At 45.0% G+C, this 16,131-nt stretch overlaps 1 protein-coding gene across 1 annotated transcript; it reads right to left on the minus strand.

Moving 5' to 3' along the window:
* Positions 1–1,383: 1,383 nt before the first annotated feature.
* On the minus strand, positions 1,384–13,262 carry LOC140260217 (ABC-type organic anion transporter ABCA8-like). The gene is made up of 25 exons (XM_072352292.1): positions 13,095–13,262; positions 12,677–12,796; positions 12,202–12,340; positions 10,694–10,813; positions 9,993–10,146; positions 9,528–9,697; positions 8,978–9,105; positions 8,463–8,600; positions 7,842–7,955; positions 7,354–7,524; positions 7,077–7,190; positions 6,798–6,905; positions 6,523–6,591; positions 5,923–6,014; positions 5,449–5,566; positions 5,232–5,349; positions 4,812–4,903; positions 3,940–4,088; positions 3,591–3,666; positions 2,838–2,932; positions 2,481–2,597; positions 2,096–2,236; positions 1,878–1,957; positions 1,731–1,786; positions 1,384–1,599 (listed from the first exon to the last, which is right to left on the minus strand). The coding sequence occupies exons 1-25, from the start codon at positions 13,260–13,262 to the stop codon at positions 1,525–1,527; spliced, it is 2,922 nt and encodes a 973-aa protein (XP_072208393.1). The 3' UTR covers positions 1,384–1,524.
* Between the last annotated feature and the right edge of the window lie 2,869 nt (positions 13,263–16,131).

Raw genomic sequence — 16,131 nt, forward strand, 5'->3', positions numbered from 1 at the left:
GCAAACTCAGTGCACCGAGACCCGGTGTAGGAAGAGCAGCGAAGTGCTGCCACCTGGGTGGGAACAACCCTTTGCATTACAAAGCCTCTTGCAAGCGTTTCAATCAAGTGGGACTGACAGCGGGCACGCTTTTGCTTTTATCCTGGCTGAGCTGCGGAGTTCGTCTGCCCCGTGGCGGCTGTGGGATGCAGGAGCTGGGATGGGACATAGGCAGGGATGCTCCCTTTGCTTTAGTGTTTAAATGGCATTCACTTGTTTTATAGCGGGAGCTGGATATGCTTCGAGGTGTAGTAACGGAGGACACTAAGTATGTCACTGCATCTCCTTCTGAAGAGTGGGGAAAGGAAAAGAAGAGGGTCTCAGGTCTCAGTGACTCTCAAGCAAGGACTTCCTTGTCCACCTCCTTTTGAGGTGGTGGAGATCCATATGGGATGCAGCTCTTAAGGGGGGGGTGGGGGGGTGTCGAGTAACTCCCAACTGGGAAATGTCCCCACAAGGAGCGGCCCATGGCTGAGGCAGGGCAGTCATTTGCATCCTGTGTTTGCATAACTCACCTGCATCATCTGCACCTGCCTCATCCTTGCCCCTTTTACCCACTTCATTGCACTTGTATCCAGCACCCAAGTGGCCCAGGGGGCTCACAGTATGGGTGAGGGTCTTACAGATGCATACTTCGTGATGATGCTACCTCATCACCCAAATCTCCAGTCCCAAATGCTGGTGGAGCAGGGAAACAGAGCAATTAGTGATAAGGAGAAACACCCCATGACCTGAACGAAAAGGAAACTTCTGTTATGATGATCTTCTCATTGGAGCCAGCCCTGGCAAGCAGGTGATCCAGAGAAGGCATCTTCTGCTGCCTATACCTACTCTTCTCCAAGCAGCAGAGATGGGTGATAGTCAGATGCCCAATCCATCACCCCACCAACAGTGTCAGACACAGATGCTGTGACTAGAAGAGCTGTTTTCCCCACATCTGCCTCCAGGGTCATCCCAAACACCAGGAGCTTGCAGAAGCATTCAAGCTCTGGCATCCTTTCTTCTCTCCATGCAGTGGAGACCAGAGATGGATCAGGGTGCCTGGAGCACTGGTTTGGGGTTAAAAACTCCATGGAAAGCACCACTTGTTGGCTGTGTGACACCAGCCAGGAGGATTGGGCTTGGGCTAGAGCGAACCAAAGCTCCAGTGTCCATGCACTGGGGAGGAATGGGGGCTTAAGAGGCCTCCCTGTGCTTGCAGAGGAGTTCCTTCAAGGAACCCCCTGGTCTGCCTTGAGATCAGCAGTACAGCCCAGCAGAATTATGTCTCAGCACAATTGATTCAGTCATCTCATCACATAGAAGGATGGCAGGCACCACTTTTCAAAGGATAAAGGCTTAATTTATTACAATAATAATTCTCTTTTCTTTTCTTTGCAGAGCATCTGCTGAGCTCCATGTGATGCAATGCAGGTGAGTCCCAGCGTCCAGTCCAACATGTCAGTAACACTGATGCTGAAGATATTCCTTCCTGTCTTCCAGGGCTCAGGACTGGAGCAACTTCTGCTCTGAAGCCCCTTCAGCTGCTGCCTCCAGGTCCCCACTGAAGTCCATGAACACCTGCAAGGCACCGCAGGGGAAACAGGCTCAGGACTGATGGTACTAATGCTACTCATGGTCTGGTTTTGTTTCTAATCTTTTAATCTCTCTTTCAGGAGCATTCCTGACACTTCCATTCTAAACCAACATACCTGTTTCAAAGTGTGCAAAGACAAGCTGTATTCCTCAAGCCTGAAATTCTGTTTAGCTGCAGATGAATGGAGGAGGTATCCTTAAATACAAATCCATACAAACAATTTGAAAGCGATCCTCATACCAGTTTATTTATTTCCTTGTACCTGCTTCTAGCTTGGAGAAAGCCTGGGACAGAGGTAGTGCATCTTCCATCGGTATCTTGTAGGTGAGCAAAGAAGAAATCCTGAAAAAGTAATAAAAAAAATGAACCCATCCTCATGGTGAGACTCAGCACCAAGGGTTAGGTGTGCTTGTAGGATTCCTGCATTCTTGAGTAAATGACTGAGCAGGGTCAGTGCATCCCAGTATCTGTATATGGGACCTTTTTTGCCGAGCTGCGCCAGGGAAGAGGTGCACAATTTCACTATGGAGAGCATCGCTTTGCCCCATGTCCTTTGGTTTGACTTCCAGGTGGTAACTCATGCCGAACTTCCTTCTCAGCTCCTCAGGGGAACCAATGAACCTGGAGAGGAGAGAAAACAGAGCTCAAATCATCCTAAGCAGCAAATAAAGCGATCACAGAATAGAAGCTGCAGATATACATCCTCTTATTCATCTTATTAATTACACTGTGCTGCTATAAAGGCGGTATCCTCAGAAAACGGTGTCCATTACACACCTGGGACAAACCACAAGACCACAGTCTAATAAATAAACATAAATAAAGACTGAAAACCAACGTTGCATGTTGCTACACAGGTACCCACCGCAGCTGCCCCGCCACCAGCACGGCCACACGGTCACACATCACCGCTTCCTCCAGGCAGTGTGTGCTGAGCACAGCTGCACGCTCCTTGCTCCTCACAGCAGCCCGGATTGCTTTCCTGGGAACAGAGGGATCGTGGTTACCTTGTGGAACAGCCAAGGAATAATCAAATCAACCCAGGACAGATCATTTGTTTGGGGTTAAGATTCAATATGAAGGTTGGCAAATGCTCATTGCCTGTCAGGTGGGGAGTCTGGTGAGTGATACCCAAACCCTGTGCATTGGGGTAACACAGATGATCACAGCCACCAAGGAGCTCTTCCTTGCCCAGTCATTCCTACAATCAGGGGCTGCTCACCACAGACAACGCTGCCCTGCCACATCCATGCCTGCTGCTGGCTCATCCCAAAGCATCACCGTTGGGGTTCCTAGGATGCTCAATGCAAAACACAGCTGGAATGGGAAAGACACATAGCCAGGTCGGCATTTAGGCTGCACTAAATGCACTGAAGATGTTGAGTTACCTCCTATGTCTTAACCTATGTCAATATTATAGAAGCTGAAGCTTTTGACTGCAAGAAGCAGAGGAACAGGGATTCAGTACACCCACTTCTGGTGTTCTGACTGAACATTTTAATCTCCCAAAATCAGCTTTGCCAAAACACCCACACCTGTCAATGATCTGAAAGTTGTTTTCCATCCTGTCTACAAGCAGATGCAAACCACAGGGTATGGAAGAAGTGATCACCTTGTCCATCTAATTGTGGTTCGCGTTTATTTAGTGCACAGTGTGGAGAGAGGAGGGAGTGGAGGATCCTGCCAGGATGGATTGAAAAGCTATTGATGGAACCATGCCATGCCAGCACCCAATCCCTCCAAAGCCTTGGGAGCTGCTATCAGCACACCAGGTTTCCAGAAATTGTAATTCAAGACTGAATTTCATTCAAGAATAAAATTGCCATGGTGTGAAACAAACAAAAACAAAGTTTTACAACACCCAGGAGTGCATCCTGCTCTTGCCTGATATATTCCTGAGCTAGAATGTGTGCTCCACACTCAAGGAAAGAAAAGCAGGTCCTGCTCAAGCACCAAGGAGAAAGCGAACACTGACCTTCCTGGCTTCTCCAGCAGACAGCTTCCTCGCTGGGGTTTTTAAACACCTCTGGAGGTCCAAAGCCTTGGCCACGCTGTGGGGATAGAAAGGAAAAATGCTGATGCTGCAGCCAGGAGTGCAGAGGAACCAGGGGCTGACAAGCAGCCTTTGGCAGATGTGCATCTTTGGGTGTTACTTAGTGATTCTACCCCTAATTTACAGTTTTGTTGCAGAAATTCAAGGCTCTAAGTGCAGCTAATGCAAGAAGTGCTTTCTCATCCTTGTGCCAACCAACTCTGTTAGCAGAAAGCCCTTTTCCTGTCTGATAGCTCCAGAAAGAGGAAATAAGAATCCTTTGGCTGCGTACCGGCTGATGAGCACAGCTGCATCCTCTCTCCTCACCCCTCGCACAGCAGCGTAGGCCTCCAGATGCTGGAGTGCAGTGAGGTCTGGCCACAGCGGGTCCTCCTGTGGGCAGCAGCCCACCACCATGGCCCTGCAGCCCTGCAGCATCACCTGCAGAGACACAGTATTCAGCTATGGGAAAGCAGTGAGCCCTTTGGAAATGCCACTGTTTTCTACTGTGCTGCCAGGGAAGCAATGTGGTCCTCAAGAAAAAGGAACCAACTATCATTCCTGTGACCACTCCCACCTACCACAGCTTCTGGTCACCCAGAGTGCTGTTTGTGCAAAGCCAAATGGTGTTTACTACCATCAGACTGTGGGGAATAGCACACCAGTGTAAAACCATCATCTCCCAGTAACGCTTTCCTCTTTCATATACTCAGTTCCGAATTTGTAATAGCAATGGTATTTCCCCCCCCCCCCTCCCAGCATATGTCATTAATCATTGTGTACATAATTAAGTGATGGGTTGTTACTGGCTCAACCCTGCTCGCATTCGTTTTCAATTTCCTGGTTTTGCAAGGCTTTTTGTAGAGCGTTATTCCTTTTTAATGCGTCAACATTTCTTGCACTGCTTGGGAAATATCAAGATGGATTTCAAATCAAGCCTGAGTATTTTGTGTAGTTCAAACCCTTAAGTCTTTAACATCGATTCTGATGAAAATAGAACGTGCTCTGCATGCATCAGTACCTCCTTCTTACTTCTGTCCATGTGCAGGGTTGCATGCACACAAGTCCCCTGAATTAGGGGCTCCACTTCCAGCTTCTCTTATAACATCCTTCACTTAGGAAAGCATCAAGGCTACCCCCCACTACTCCAAAGGAGCCTCCTACCTCCCCAGCAGTCACTGCTGTGTCTCCAGAAATCATGCGTACAGTTGTGCTCTTTCCAGCTCCATTGGGTCCTAACAGACCTAACACCTCTCCTGGAACAAACGTGCAAGAAGTGTTAATGGTGATAATTGTTATTAAGACCTTGTTCCCCGGGCACCGAGCTACAGGATAAGAATGTATTCATTAAATGGTATTTGTTAAATTATTCCAGTAAATTGAAACTCTGATTGGCAGAAGATGATAGAATCATCGAATGCCTTGGGTTGGAAGGGACACATTAAGGATCATCCAGTTCCAATCCTGCAGTGCTGCCCGCATTGGGTTTAGCAGTGCACAAGGAAATCCTAACAAAAGTAAGGTCTCCAATTGACCTTTGCATTAGGTCGCTGTTTGTGGGAAGGTGCAGCAAAGTACTCAAACCTTTTTTAACACAAAATGAAAGATTTTTGACGGCTACTTTCTTCTTCTTCTTAAAGATGGAACAGGATCCCTTGTCTTCATACTCCTTGCGCAGACCGTTGACGGCAATAACCAAGTCCTGCAACGAGACCAAATGGGAATAGAAACACTCATGAAACATCTCATCTGCTTTCACCATTAAGTATTACTGCTTGAAGAAACCACGTGCCCAGCTCACCTTGGGCTGCAGGGAGTTCACTGCACTCTGTGCCCGTTTCCGCTCTGAATGCACCTCGGGGGGCTCCTGCCCTGGTGGGTGATTGTTCTGAGGGGAGAGGGCTCTGCTCCGTTGGATCCTGCAGACAGGAATGGGGTCACCTTCTGGAAATGCTCAGGTTTACCGAGTCTTACAAGTTTGTTCCATGGGCAGTGCCAATGAAATACTCAGCACAGTTTATTTGAATTTATGCCACAGATGGCAATTGTTCAAATATTCATTTGTAGGGGAAGAAAAATTAATTGCACTAGCATGCATGAGAAAATAAAGGTCAGCTTCAGCTTGTGTTTCACCAGTAATACTGACCAGACCCCCACATAATGAATGCCAATGCATGGTCACATAAACACGATGGACAGGATTTTGGAGTTATTTCAGTATCCAACCCCTACCTGAGTCCCAATCATTAATGTTTGACAATCAAACATTATGCACCTGAAGATGGGGTCACGTTCAGCAACTGCCTCTCCATATCGTATCTCCAAGCAGCACAGCAGAAACCCAAAGATCACACTGTGGATGTAAGGCTGGAAGATAATAACGAGTTAGGTTTGCGTGGAGAAAAGTAACAACACAATTAATTATAAAGGGATGCCTGGCCCCACAGTTTACTTCAGGTACTGGAAAGGACATAAGTTTTCATCTCGTATGCAGATCACTTGCAACAACCCTGACTTTACACTGCTGCAGTTTTGGTTCAGGTAACCTGTACCTTAACTGAATCTTGGAGGCATCCTACAGGATCTGAAATCACACCTTACTCCTGCAGAAGCAGCACTGGGCTGATTAATTAATAACATCTTTCACTTATTGCCTGAAATCCACTTAATTCCCTACCATTTTTCTTCATACGTTGTAGCATGTGGGAGTCCCATGAGACAAACCCGTGATTACTTCAATGTACCCCCCAACCACATTCAGGGTGAAACTTCCACCACATAACCCATACTTTATTAATGGCAAGACTTTTGCAAACTCAGCTTAAGTCAGAAAAAGCACCTATTCCAAAATAATTGTAATCAAATTGGTCCTTACTGCAACGACAGCAACCAAGATGTTACTCCATGTATCGTGGAGATTACTACTGGAAGAAGACGATAGGTACTACAAGAAAAAAGAATATCAGTCAGTTAGAAAAATTGCCAACCTCAGTGCAGATGTGCACTGGATGTGCAAAGGATCAATAAATCAAATGTTCTTGATCTCTTCCCTCACTCCCCAGCCCAGAACTTTTCTTCTTCCATTTTCTTTTCTCTTTATCTTTTGGGCAGTTGGGTACAACTATTGATTCTACTGGAACATGCACTTACTACTATAGAGAAAGTCAACCAGCCCAGCAGTGGATAGGGGGGCATCAAAGCGGAGAAGATGTAGAATAAAACTTCACTGACAGTGAACATTCTGAGGGTGAAATTCACCTGCAATAAAGTAGGAAAAGAGTTTCTGATATTTACATATCCTGTTGCTAAAAATGAGGCTGCTTGTTACTGATTTGGGTTATTCTGTTGAATTTCAGTGCATTCAAAGTGAAACTTCAAATGGTAAGATGTGTTATCAAATGTTTCAGAGTGAAGATTCCCTCCACTTACCAGAACGAAGACAAAAGACCAGAGGTAACGATTGGTTCGCCCCTTGCGAAATATAAAGGCAATCAAATAGACGAGGAAGGTGAGAGAAACTCCATAACCGATGGCACTAAAGATCTAAAGACAGAAGGATGTCACCAACAAGAAATTGGATGTGGATACACCAAATCCTGCTTACAGTGGTTTGTTTGATTAAATTACTGAGTACATCAGGATCAGCCAGCACCACCGTGCTGATGGTGGTCACGTGCTTTGGAATGAGGGAGGGGGATTTGCACACCATGGGGAGGATGATGAAGGCCTGCATGGGGCAGATGCGGTTGAGGAGCAGCACGAACATGAACATGAGACACATCAGTGCCCAGAAGAGTGGGACATCCACCAGCGCCTGTCCACACCAGTATGCTGAGGGGAAGAGACCCGAGACCCGCAGCTGGGCACGAGCCTTTATCTGTGATGGAAAGGGGAGAAGGAGGAGATTCAGCAGAGTGCTAAATGCCATTCCCACTCCTCATCCTTCTCCACTGCCTTTGCTCCTCCCTCCCAGCTGAGCCTACTTCTCGTTTCCAAATTCCTTCACTTCTATCTTAATCCAACTGTTGCTAAAAGCATATCATTCTCAAGGAAAAACAAAACAAAAAATCTTCCTGACTCCAAAGTATTTATTAATAAAACACCCAAATAGTTCAAGTATTTGTCTCTACAGTGACATTGTGTTTCCATTCATTTATTCCTTGTGCAAGACCACTTTCAGTGAATACTTCTTACCTTGTAATCCTCCATGCTGCTCACTGCAAAGTGGGGAGGCAAACCAGCAGCCCAGATCAGCATGCAAGCAAGATGGAAAAAAAAATTACCATGGCCTATTTTGGGGTTTTCTGACTACGGAAGAGAAATTCAGGAATCATGATCAATAGCTGTTCAGAGAAAATTAGCAAGATTGACATTCATAGTATGGCTAAATATACAAGTGAGTCATAGGACAAGTATGTAGTTACAGTAACCCCTTTGTGCTAAAGAGCACAAAACAATAAACAAAGCATTTACCACCTTAATATTTGCAGGAGGTATTGGAATTGCTGTAAACTGTTGAGGACAGGCAATACGTTTTTGATGCTGAATCAACTTGCAAATACTGCTGCTCTGTTCCTACCTTATTGACACATAGCACAAGCTTGAATGTCCTACGGCACTGAAACCTTATTAAGAAGCACGGTGATAGAAATCCTCAGCAAATGGCCCCAGTATTTAATGTGCCCACTGAATGGAGCACTGACGCCCAACCAATCCCTGGAGATGCTGTGGTCCAGCCAGTCCTTCCCCACTCCAACCCTGCATCACTTTGACCTCTACAAGAGATTTCCAACACTAATTTGGCAGGATGCTCACCCAAGAGAAGGGATGGCTCCAGATGCAGATCCGCGCGGTGGAGTTGAAGAGCCTCAAGAAGGTGTTGCTGAGGGTGTTGATGAGCACAGGGAAGCAGTTGATGGGCTCTGCACCACACATAAGTGTGTAGTGTCGGTGCTGGAAGGGTGAGAGGAAAAGATGTCACCTTTGTGCCCGTGTGAGCTTTGAGAATTTTGGAGAAAAGCAATGAAAAGTGCAGCCAGTTTTATTAGAGAGTGGGAACTCAAGAGACGCGGCTGTGTGCTAATAGGTACCGCGAGCAGAATAATGGATAAAATTAATGACCTGTGGAGAAAAGCAGAGATGACTTGCATTAATACTTTTCTCCAAGGAATGCCATGATCCTGACTTCTCACAAACAGGATTACTGATAATATTTAACGCGTCAAATAAATTTTCTGCTCTGGCTGGTCTATTTCACTGCATCCCATGTAAACATATTTCAGACTATCCTACTGACGTACAGGATGAAAGAAGAAAATAACATCCTTCACCTTGCCTTCCAGGGATATCTTTATAGCTCCATTATGTCGCGGCAGGCTTGTGATGTTTTTTTCAAGAGTTATTTCTGGCATTATATTTTGAATCTTCAAAGCAGCAATGAAATCCTCTATTTCTGATCCTGAATTAACATCAAGAACACAAAGTAGAGTTAGGTTTTTAATACAATCAGTTTTTTTTATAGACAAACTCCTGCTTGTAAAACAGAGTAATGCTAAAATACCCATTTAGAATCTGAATCAATTTCTATTTCCTCTGTTTTCCTTTCCTATTTGAACTAAACTTGTTAAAGACAGCACATTTCCATAGTTCATACATTGTCTTTTAAAAAAAATATATTAGCTGATCTATTGTTCTTTTACATATCAGCTACTCATTAATCACCACTAAAATTGGATTTGTTTCCACTCAAAACAAAACACCCCCCAGAGTCACAGATGTATAAAGGACCATGTAGAAAACGGAAGGCAAAGATGCCCTATCAGCTTCAAGAACACTCAGAGTGATGCTGATTGGCATTCTGCATCACATGTTCTTACTCACCTGTGTCACTGAAGATGAGAAGATTTGTTGACTTGCTTTGAGTTTGAGTGGGAGGCTGAGCGGGAAGAAAATACTTGCTGGCTGTCAGTTCTGAGATGTGTTTGTTCCGCAGTTCAGAAGCAAGGAAAATCATGAGCATCAGGATGATAAATACTCCAAAGAACAGCAATCTAGGTGGAAAAAGAGACCATGAGTGGCTCCGGGGAGCTGCACACTGGTGTGATTCATGTAGTGAAATCAAGAAGAAATTTAAAGCTGGGGAATATACTTAAACAATCCAGAGCTCTACCAGGAAGCTCCCATTCCTATCACTGCAACTGTTACACAACCAACACCTACTTCTCAGCTTCCAAAACTCTCCAGCAGTTTTTAAACTTTCCTTCAGTCTACCCAGGGAACAACCAAAAACTTCTGCAAAGCCCCAAGCCCGTATGGGGGTTGCAGGTCTCAGGGATTCATGCTTACATGGACTGGAGAAACTTTCCATCGTGCCTCAGTCTGTAGAAACGAACTCTGGCCATGGCGAGGACCTGCTGCCTCCAGAGCTCCATGCCTTTTGCTGCTATGTGTGCCGGTTCAGAAAAGCCCAGGATGCTCTGGTCACTCTCCTTCAGGTTTTCTGCACGTTCATCATGACAAACACCATTGTCCAAAAAATGAGCTTTTCAAAGCACACGTTTTAAGCACAAGCAATAAACAAGGGTTTTCTGTTCTGAATAGGAGTGTCTCTATTTTAGTCATAGAAGACAAAACAGCAGAGAAAAGGGCCATTCTGTAATCAGAATTAATTTATATTGGTGAATTGAGAGTGGCTGAACCTGAGCTCATGTAACTACATGTGCAGTATCTTCCCTGGCATGAGAACTGCCCTTGACTAGATTCTCTCTTCCCACCTCCTGCTCTGGGGAGGATATTTCCTGCAAAACCTTTACAACATCATTCTTCAGTTCTCGTGTTTAGAAGCCTGTGGCAAATTAAGTCTGAATCATTCAGACGTCTCTGGGAAATTCTCTGTTGTCAAAGAAAATCCGAACTTTTATACAACTGCAACTCTTGACCTGCCAAAAACGATGAAACATCGCATTCAACGGAAACTTATGCATATTTCTTTTAACTGAAAACAAAATATGAACCCTTCATCTTGCAGAGAGGAATCACGGCTTTACCTGTATGATCAATAGCCTCCCTGCCTTCCAGCTTCAGGAGAGCATCTGCTAGGGTGGTCCTGCTGACATCGTAGTGAACAACCCCCAGCACGAGGCCGCTGTCGAGGTGTCCAAGCAGATCTGTATGACAAAGTGAACCAGCTCAGCCCAACACTTGGGCTCCCTTAGCATTCTGATCTGACCTCCCCTTAAAAACCTCTATGCAACAGCAGGGTTTTGTTACCTGGAAAGCTCGTGGTGTTTTCCAGGGGCAGCAAGTAACACAGCTCATCCCCATCCCGCCCTTTGGACACAGCATTGGGGATGTAGCGTCTCACCAGGGACGATACAAGCCCAGGGTCACACTGATCATTTATGCACATCCTGTTTGTATTAAAAAGTGATTGCTAGAGCATTAAATAAGAAAAACAATGCATGCTTCATCCATTTAAAAGACAAAGCCAGCAGTTGTTCTTCAAGCCATAGGGAAACCTCCAAAACCAGGCAGCATTTCAGTGGGAATTATCCACAGACATCTGTTGTGCCCCTGGTTTTACCATGCATGCAATAAATAGTTGAGGCTAAGAATAATAATGATTCTGGCCAGCACTGCTTAACCAAGAACACAGAAATTTAAATCCAAAGAAAAGCAACTTTACATTAAAGCCACTGTAAGTCACTCTGGCACCATAGAGCATGTGGGAACTGCAGTGCATTCTACTCTGGTCCCCTTTTGGCTGCAAAGATTGCAAAGTCATCTTAGCTGCACGCTCAAAGCTCTCAGGATTGGGTCCAAAGAAAAGCAGCTTTCTATCCAAGGCAAGATAGACTTGGCAGCCTCGGAAGACTCTTGAAATGGATTGTCAAGATTTTTATTGCTCTGTATGGAAACTCCATAGAGACATAGACATTATGAGAAAATACATCAAGCAGAAGCTTTTTGTAAGAGGAGCGATGACCAAAAAGAAAAGGGTTTTACCTTAAGTGATAGCCAATTCCCCATTTTCTCTTCAAGTACAGAGATGAGCCAACACAGTGTAATCTCCCATTTGAAAGGAATCCTTTACGATCTGAGGAGGTAGGAACACAAAGATTTAGTGGGGGTTTACAACAACACATTAGGATGACCTTATCTCTTCTCCTTCTGAACTTGAGAGATACTTTCATAATAAAGTCAAGAGGAGTAAAACCAGGCTGGTCTTCCACTTTAGATATTCTTACAGGCTTACAGAAAAACCCCCATGCAGCCCCAGATAAATAAAGAAACGAGAAAGATATTAATCCAAGAAATGTCACTAATTGGGGCCAGGTGCTAAGCCTATGGAACTCTTCACCCTGATGCAGAGCATAAGCAAGGCCTTGGAAGAACACCCAGGGCAGAAGACGAGCCTTTGCTCAGCCCACGTTGGGGTAGTTGCTCTTGAATGAAACCCAAAGAAGAGCAAACCACATCCCAGCAGAACCCCATGGGTGAGCTACAAGTAGGGAACCCCCAATTTCCACACTGCAGAGTGAACATCAGGGTTCACCGGCACAAGTGTCAGCCTCCTCCACAGACTGTGTACAGATGAGTGTCACACGGCCAGCCCGGCGCTCTGCCAACAGCTCCCACACGTGGTGCCTGGAGCAGGGATCCAGCCCCACCATTGGCTCGTCCAAGAGCAGCACCTGCAAGGTGAGAGCAGGTGTCATGCATGCAAGCCATCGTGTTGGCATGGCTTCTTTCCATGCTTGTTGTCCTCTCACCCAAAGAACACAATGCATCCTCAAATGCTGGTCATTATGCTTTCAATATTTCTACCCTATGTGAACATTATTTCCATTTTCATTTAAAATAAGGTTCTCATTCACCTAGATTCCTCATTCCTTCTAGCAGCCAAGCAAGTCAGCAGGCTTTCACACCACAACATAAAAGGAATACAAATGTCTGCATACCAAACCAAAATGCAGCGCTAAGTCCTAAAACCATTGCTGTTGTTTGCATGCAGTAGGACCGGTGCCTACCTGGGGATCCCCTAAAATTGCAATTGCAACAGACAGTTTTCTTTTCTGTCCCCCACTCAGAGAGTCAGCGTGGACATCCTGAAGGTCAGTGAGGTCCAACTGTACCAGGACTTTCTGCACCTTGGGAACACATGAAAACAAGAACATGCAAAACTGGTCATATTCTGATTTGTACGCAGTGCAGGAGAACACAATTTCTATATTTAATAGATGTTTTTAAACGGATTAATAATGGATTAATGTGAGATAAATACTGCAATTCTGAATTCTGACTCTCAGGACAATAGGACAAGAAGGAATTAAAAACACATCTCTAAATTACAACTGTGTGCAGAACAGGGTATTGGTGAGAATCCTTCACAAATGGAGCCCAACAAGCTGTCCAAGATGCTGTAGAACAGAGTCTGGTGATCCCTACCTCTTGCTCTACTTCTTTCCACCAAATCCCCTTGACGTGAGCAAAAATTCTCAAGTTTTCCTTCACTGTTAAGGCTTCAAAATGCAAATTGGACTGTGGGCAAATCCCAACCATCGCCTGAATTCCTTCCATATCCTGTAATTCAGATACCTTGTAGTTGTAAATCATCGCGGAACCTGCACGCAAGAATGAATGAAACAAATGTCTTATGTAGTATATATAGAAATGTATAGCTAACAAAATAAAACATATTTCCCAAAGATATACAGCTCATGGAAAACACCAGGGCATCCAGAGGGAGAAATAACCACCCACACATGCTTGCACACAGGAGGAAATCCATGAAGCTCATGTTGAAGGTGCAATCTTTATGCTTGAAACCAGAGAACTTCTCTTCTCCATTCATTACCTGCCGAAGGCTTGGAAAATCCACTGAGCACATCCAGAAGGGCAGTTTTTCCAGACCCACTGAGACCAAGTAATGCAGTGATCTGACCTTCATAAATGTTGAAGGACAAACCTAAAAGAGAAATGAGGCACTATTAGGGTGGAAGTGTGTGAGGCGAACAGACTTTTGCCTGTGGCTTATTGCCAAGTCTGATAGAGGGACACCATCTCTTCTGACACAGACCTGAAAACATGCGCTGCTTGTAAATACTTGAAGAAAAATGTCGACTTTGTTTTCTGCAAGGTTCATAACCTTTTGTTTTAGCATGACTCAAAAGAGAGCCCGCAGAAAGAGGAGAACCCTTAGCCTTTCCAGTAAGGGAAGACTTTGCCATCTCATTTCCTTTTAAAAAAGGACTCATTTTGGATTTTTGTGGTTTTTTATTTTGTTTTGTGCTTAACTCAATATAAACCTCTGAGACTATGCTGATGTTTTCAGCATCACGTGGAGTTCTTGCCAAACCAAAGCATTTAGCAAACATCTTGTGGCTGTGTTACGACATTGCCAACCACTGGCATACCTTGCAACTGGCAAATGAACAAGTGCTTGGGGAGCAGGGCCCAGCCAGTGACAACAGCCCTGCTTCCAACAAGGGCCCAAAAAACAAGCCCGGATGAATTTACATTTTCACAGGGAGGGTTGGGAGGTGAATTCACTAAAGCCCACAGCTTTCAAGGAGACTTCTGCCATTGCAAAAAGCAATAAACAGTAATTTTCCTGGAGTGAAAAGGAAAAGGTAATAACCTTGTAGAAATTTGCCAGTAATTTACCCCAGCAGGAACAACCATTGCATAATGCATTTTAACAGTGCTGGAGGCACAATCAGGTACATCCAATACATTTCAAAACAGCTTGGGTTCGCCGCTAGTGAAAAATGAAATTAAAACCATTAGTAAGCCAGCTCTTACCTCTTACAGCTTCAGTTCTCTTGTCCTTGCTCTTGTATGTTTTTCTAATGTTGTATAGTCTGAAGGAAAGGTAAGCAAGCTGTTAGCAATGGGATCGCACCATTTTGGCATTGAAGGGACCTTTGAAAATGGTGGGAAGGACATTTTTTAACCACCTCCCCACACTGGATCTGCCCAGCAGCACCAAGGGTTGGACTGAGCACATCCCCAGATATCCCTTCCAACCCCTACGATTCTGTAACTCTATTTAAAGGAATCGCTTTAAGTTCTGATCCATTCCCCAAGGTGTTATGGCTGTGCTCACACTCTCCATACCTGATGGCCTCCTTCCCCTCAAAACCCTCAGGTATGGGCTCAGTGTCACAGCCAGGGACAGGGATGGAGTCAGGCTGGATGCCACACTCACTGCCTCGCTGCAGCCAATATGACGGCCTCAGGAAGAATAGGGGGGGGTATGGCACCCCGTATTTACCTAAATAGAAACAATCAGGGTGAAATGCAGCCTCTGCATTTATCCTGCTTTATCTTATTGCTCTTTTGGCACCTCTTCCCCCAAGAGGGGACAGGATAGAAGAAAACTGAAATTTGTTGTTGTTTTTCACGTTTCTACTTACCAGGCAAAACCTTATCAAAGTAGATGGCCAGCAGCAAATACAGAGCGCTGTCCAGAATCAGCATGCTGTATATGTTAAAGAAAGGGTACAAATCTGCTGCAACAGTTGGTCCATATTTTTCTAATTTTACAATCTAGGCAGAAAAAGAAACAAACAAAAAAACCAGCACAAATCAGATGCAGTCCTTCCTTTAGCCAGAGATATGGCATGCAAGCTACAGCTGTGTCACATGGCCTTTTCTTCCCAGGAAGCCCATCTGCTTGTGATGGTGGCATTGTTTCTATCACTTAAAGGCCAGAAGCATCAGAAGGGTCTCTGCAGAGTGAACTTGGACTCTTGCAGAGGTCCCCTCAGCAGCAGCACAATGCCTGTGGTGTTGGCTGGGGCAGCAGCTGGACACATTGCTGCTCTGCAGCTCTGGGCACCCACCAGCCACATCTCACTGCTGTAACAGCTTTCCAGAGATGGAAACTTACGGTGTGTACAGCTAATAAAAATCCTGCTGAGGTTCTGACCAACTAATATCTACTTTTTGGGTCACTTTCTTCCTGGAAAGCATTTATTGCGTAGGGGCACAACTGCATCACTACAGAGATGCACATCACATATAGCAGATGCGACGCCAGATGGCAGAAGCTGTGCGTGCTGCAGGCTGAACACCCCTGATGCAATGGCTTTGTTTTGAGCATACCTCTGAGATGCCAGCTGTAAAGGTGTAAGGACTGAAGAGGTTAAAGACCCATTCCAAAGATGGTGGCACTTGTTCAAACAACGTCATGAAGCCCAGTGAACCAAAGACGATGTGAAGGAAAGATCCCACAAAACTGGTAATATGAGGCTGCTTTAACAAGGAGCTGAGCATGAAACAGAAGTGAATCTGCAGCAGAGAGAACCAGAAGTCATCAGGATCCATTTCTGCTAGTGATTAAGGAAAAATAAGCAAACAAACAAATGGAAAAAGAACCCACAACACATGAAAATATGGGGTCATCTACAAGGGTGATATAACAGCCTACAAACTGTACAAGAAAATCAGGTAATGGAGAAGTTTCTGTTGCATTCTTGCA

Source organism: Excalfactoria chinensis, chromosome 17 (assembly GCF_039878825.1).
Source record: "Excalfactoria chinensis isolate bCotChi1 chromosome 17, bCotChi1.hap2, whole genome shotgun sequence".
Taxonomy (NCBI): Eukaryota; Metazoa; Chordata; class Aves; order Galliformes; family Phasianidae; genus Excalfactoria; species Excalfactoria chinensis.

Coding starts and splice junctions, on each gene's coding strand:
- LOC140260217 (XM_072352292.1), bottom strand. CDS start 13,262: ATGATTTACAACTACAAGGTATCTGAATTACAGGATATGGAAGGAATT. Junction 7,525..7,841: donor GCAGCATGGAGGATTACAAG/GTAAGAAGTATT, acceptor TTTCCATCACAG/ATAAAGGCTCGTGCCCAGCT. Junction 5,567..5,922: donor GAACGTGACCCCATCTTCAG/GTGCATAATGTT, acceptor TCCTGTCTGCAG/GATCCAACGGAGCAGAGCCC.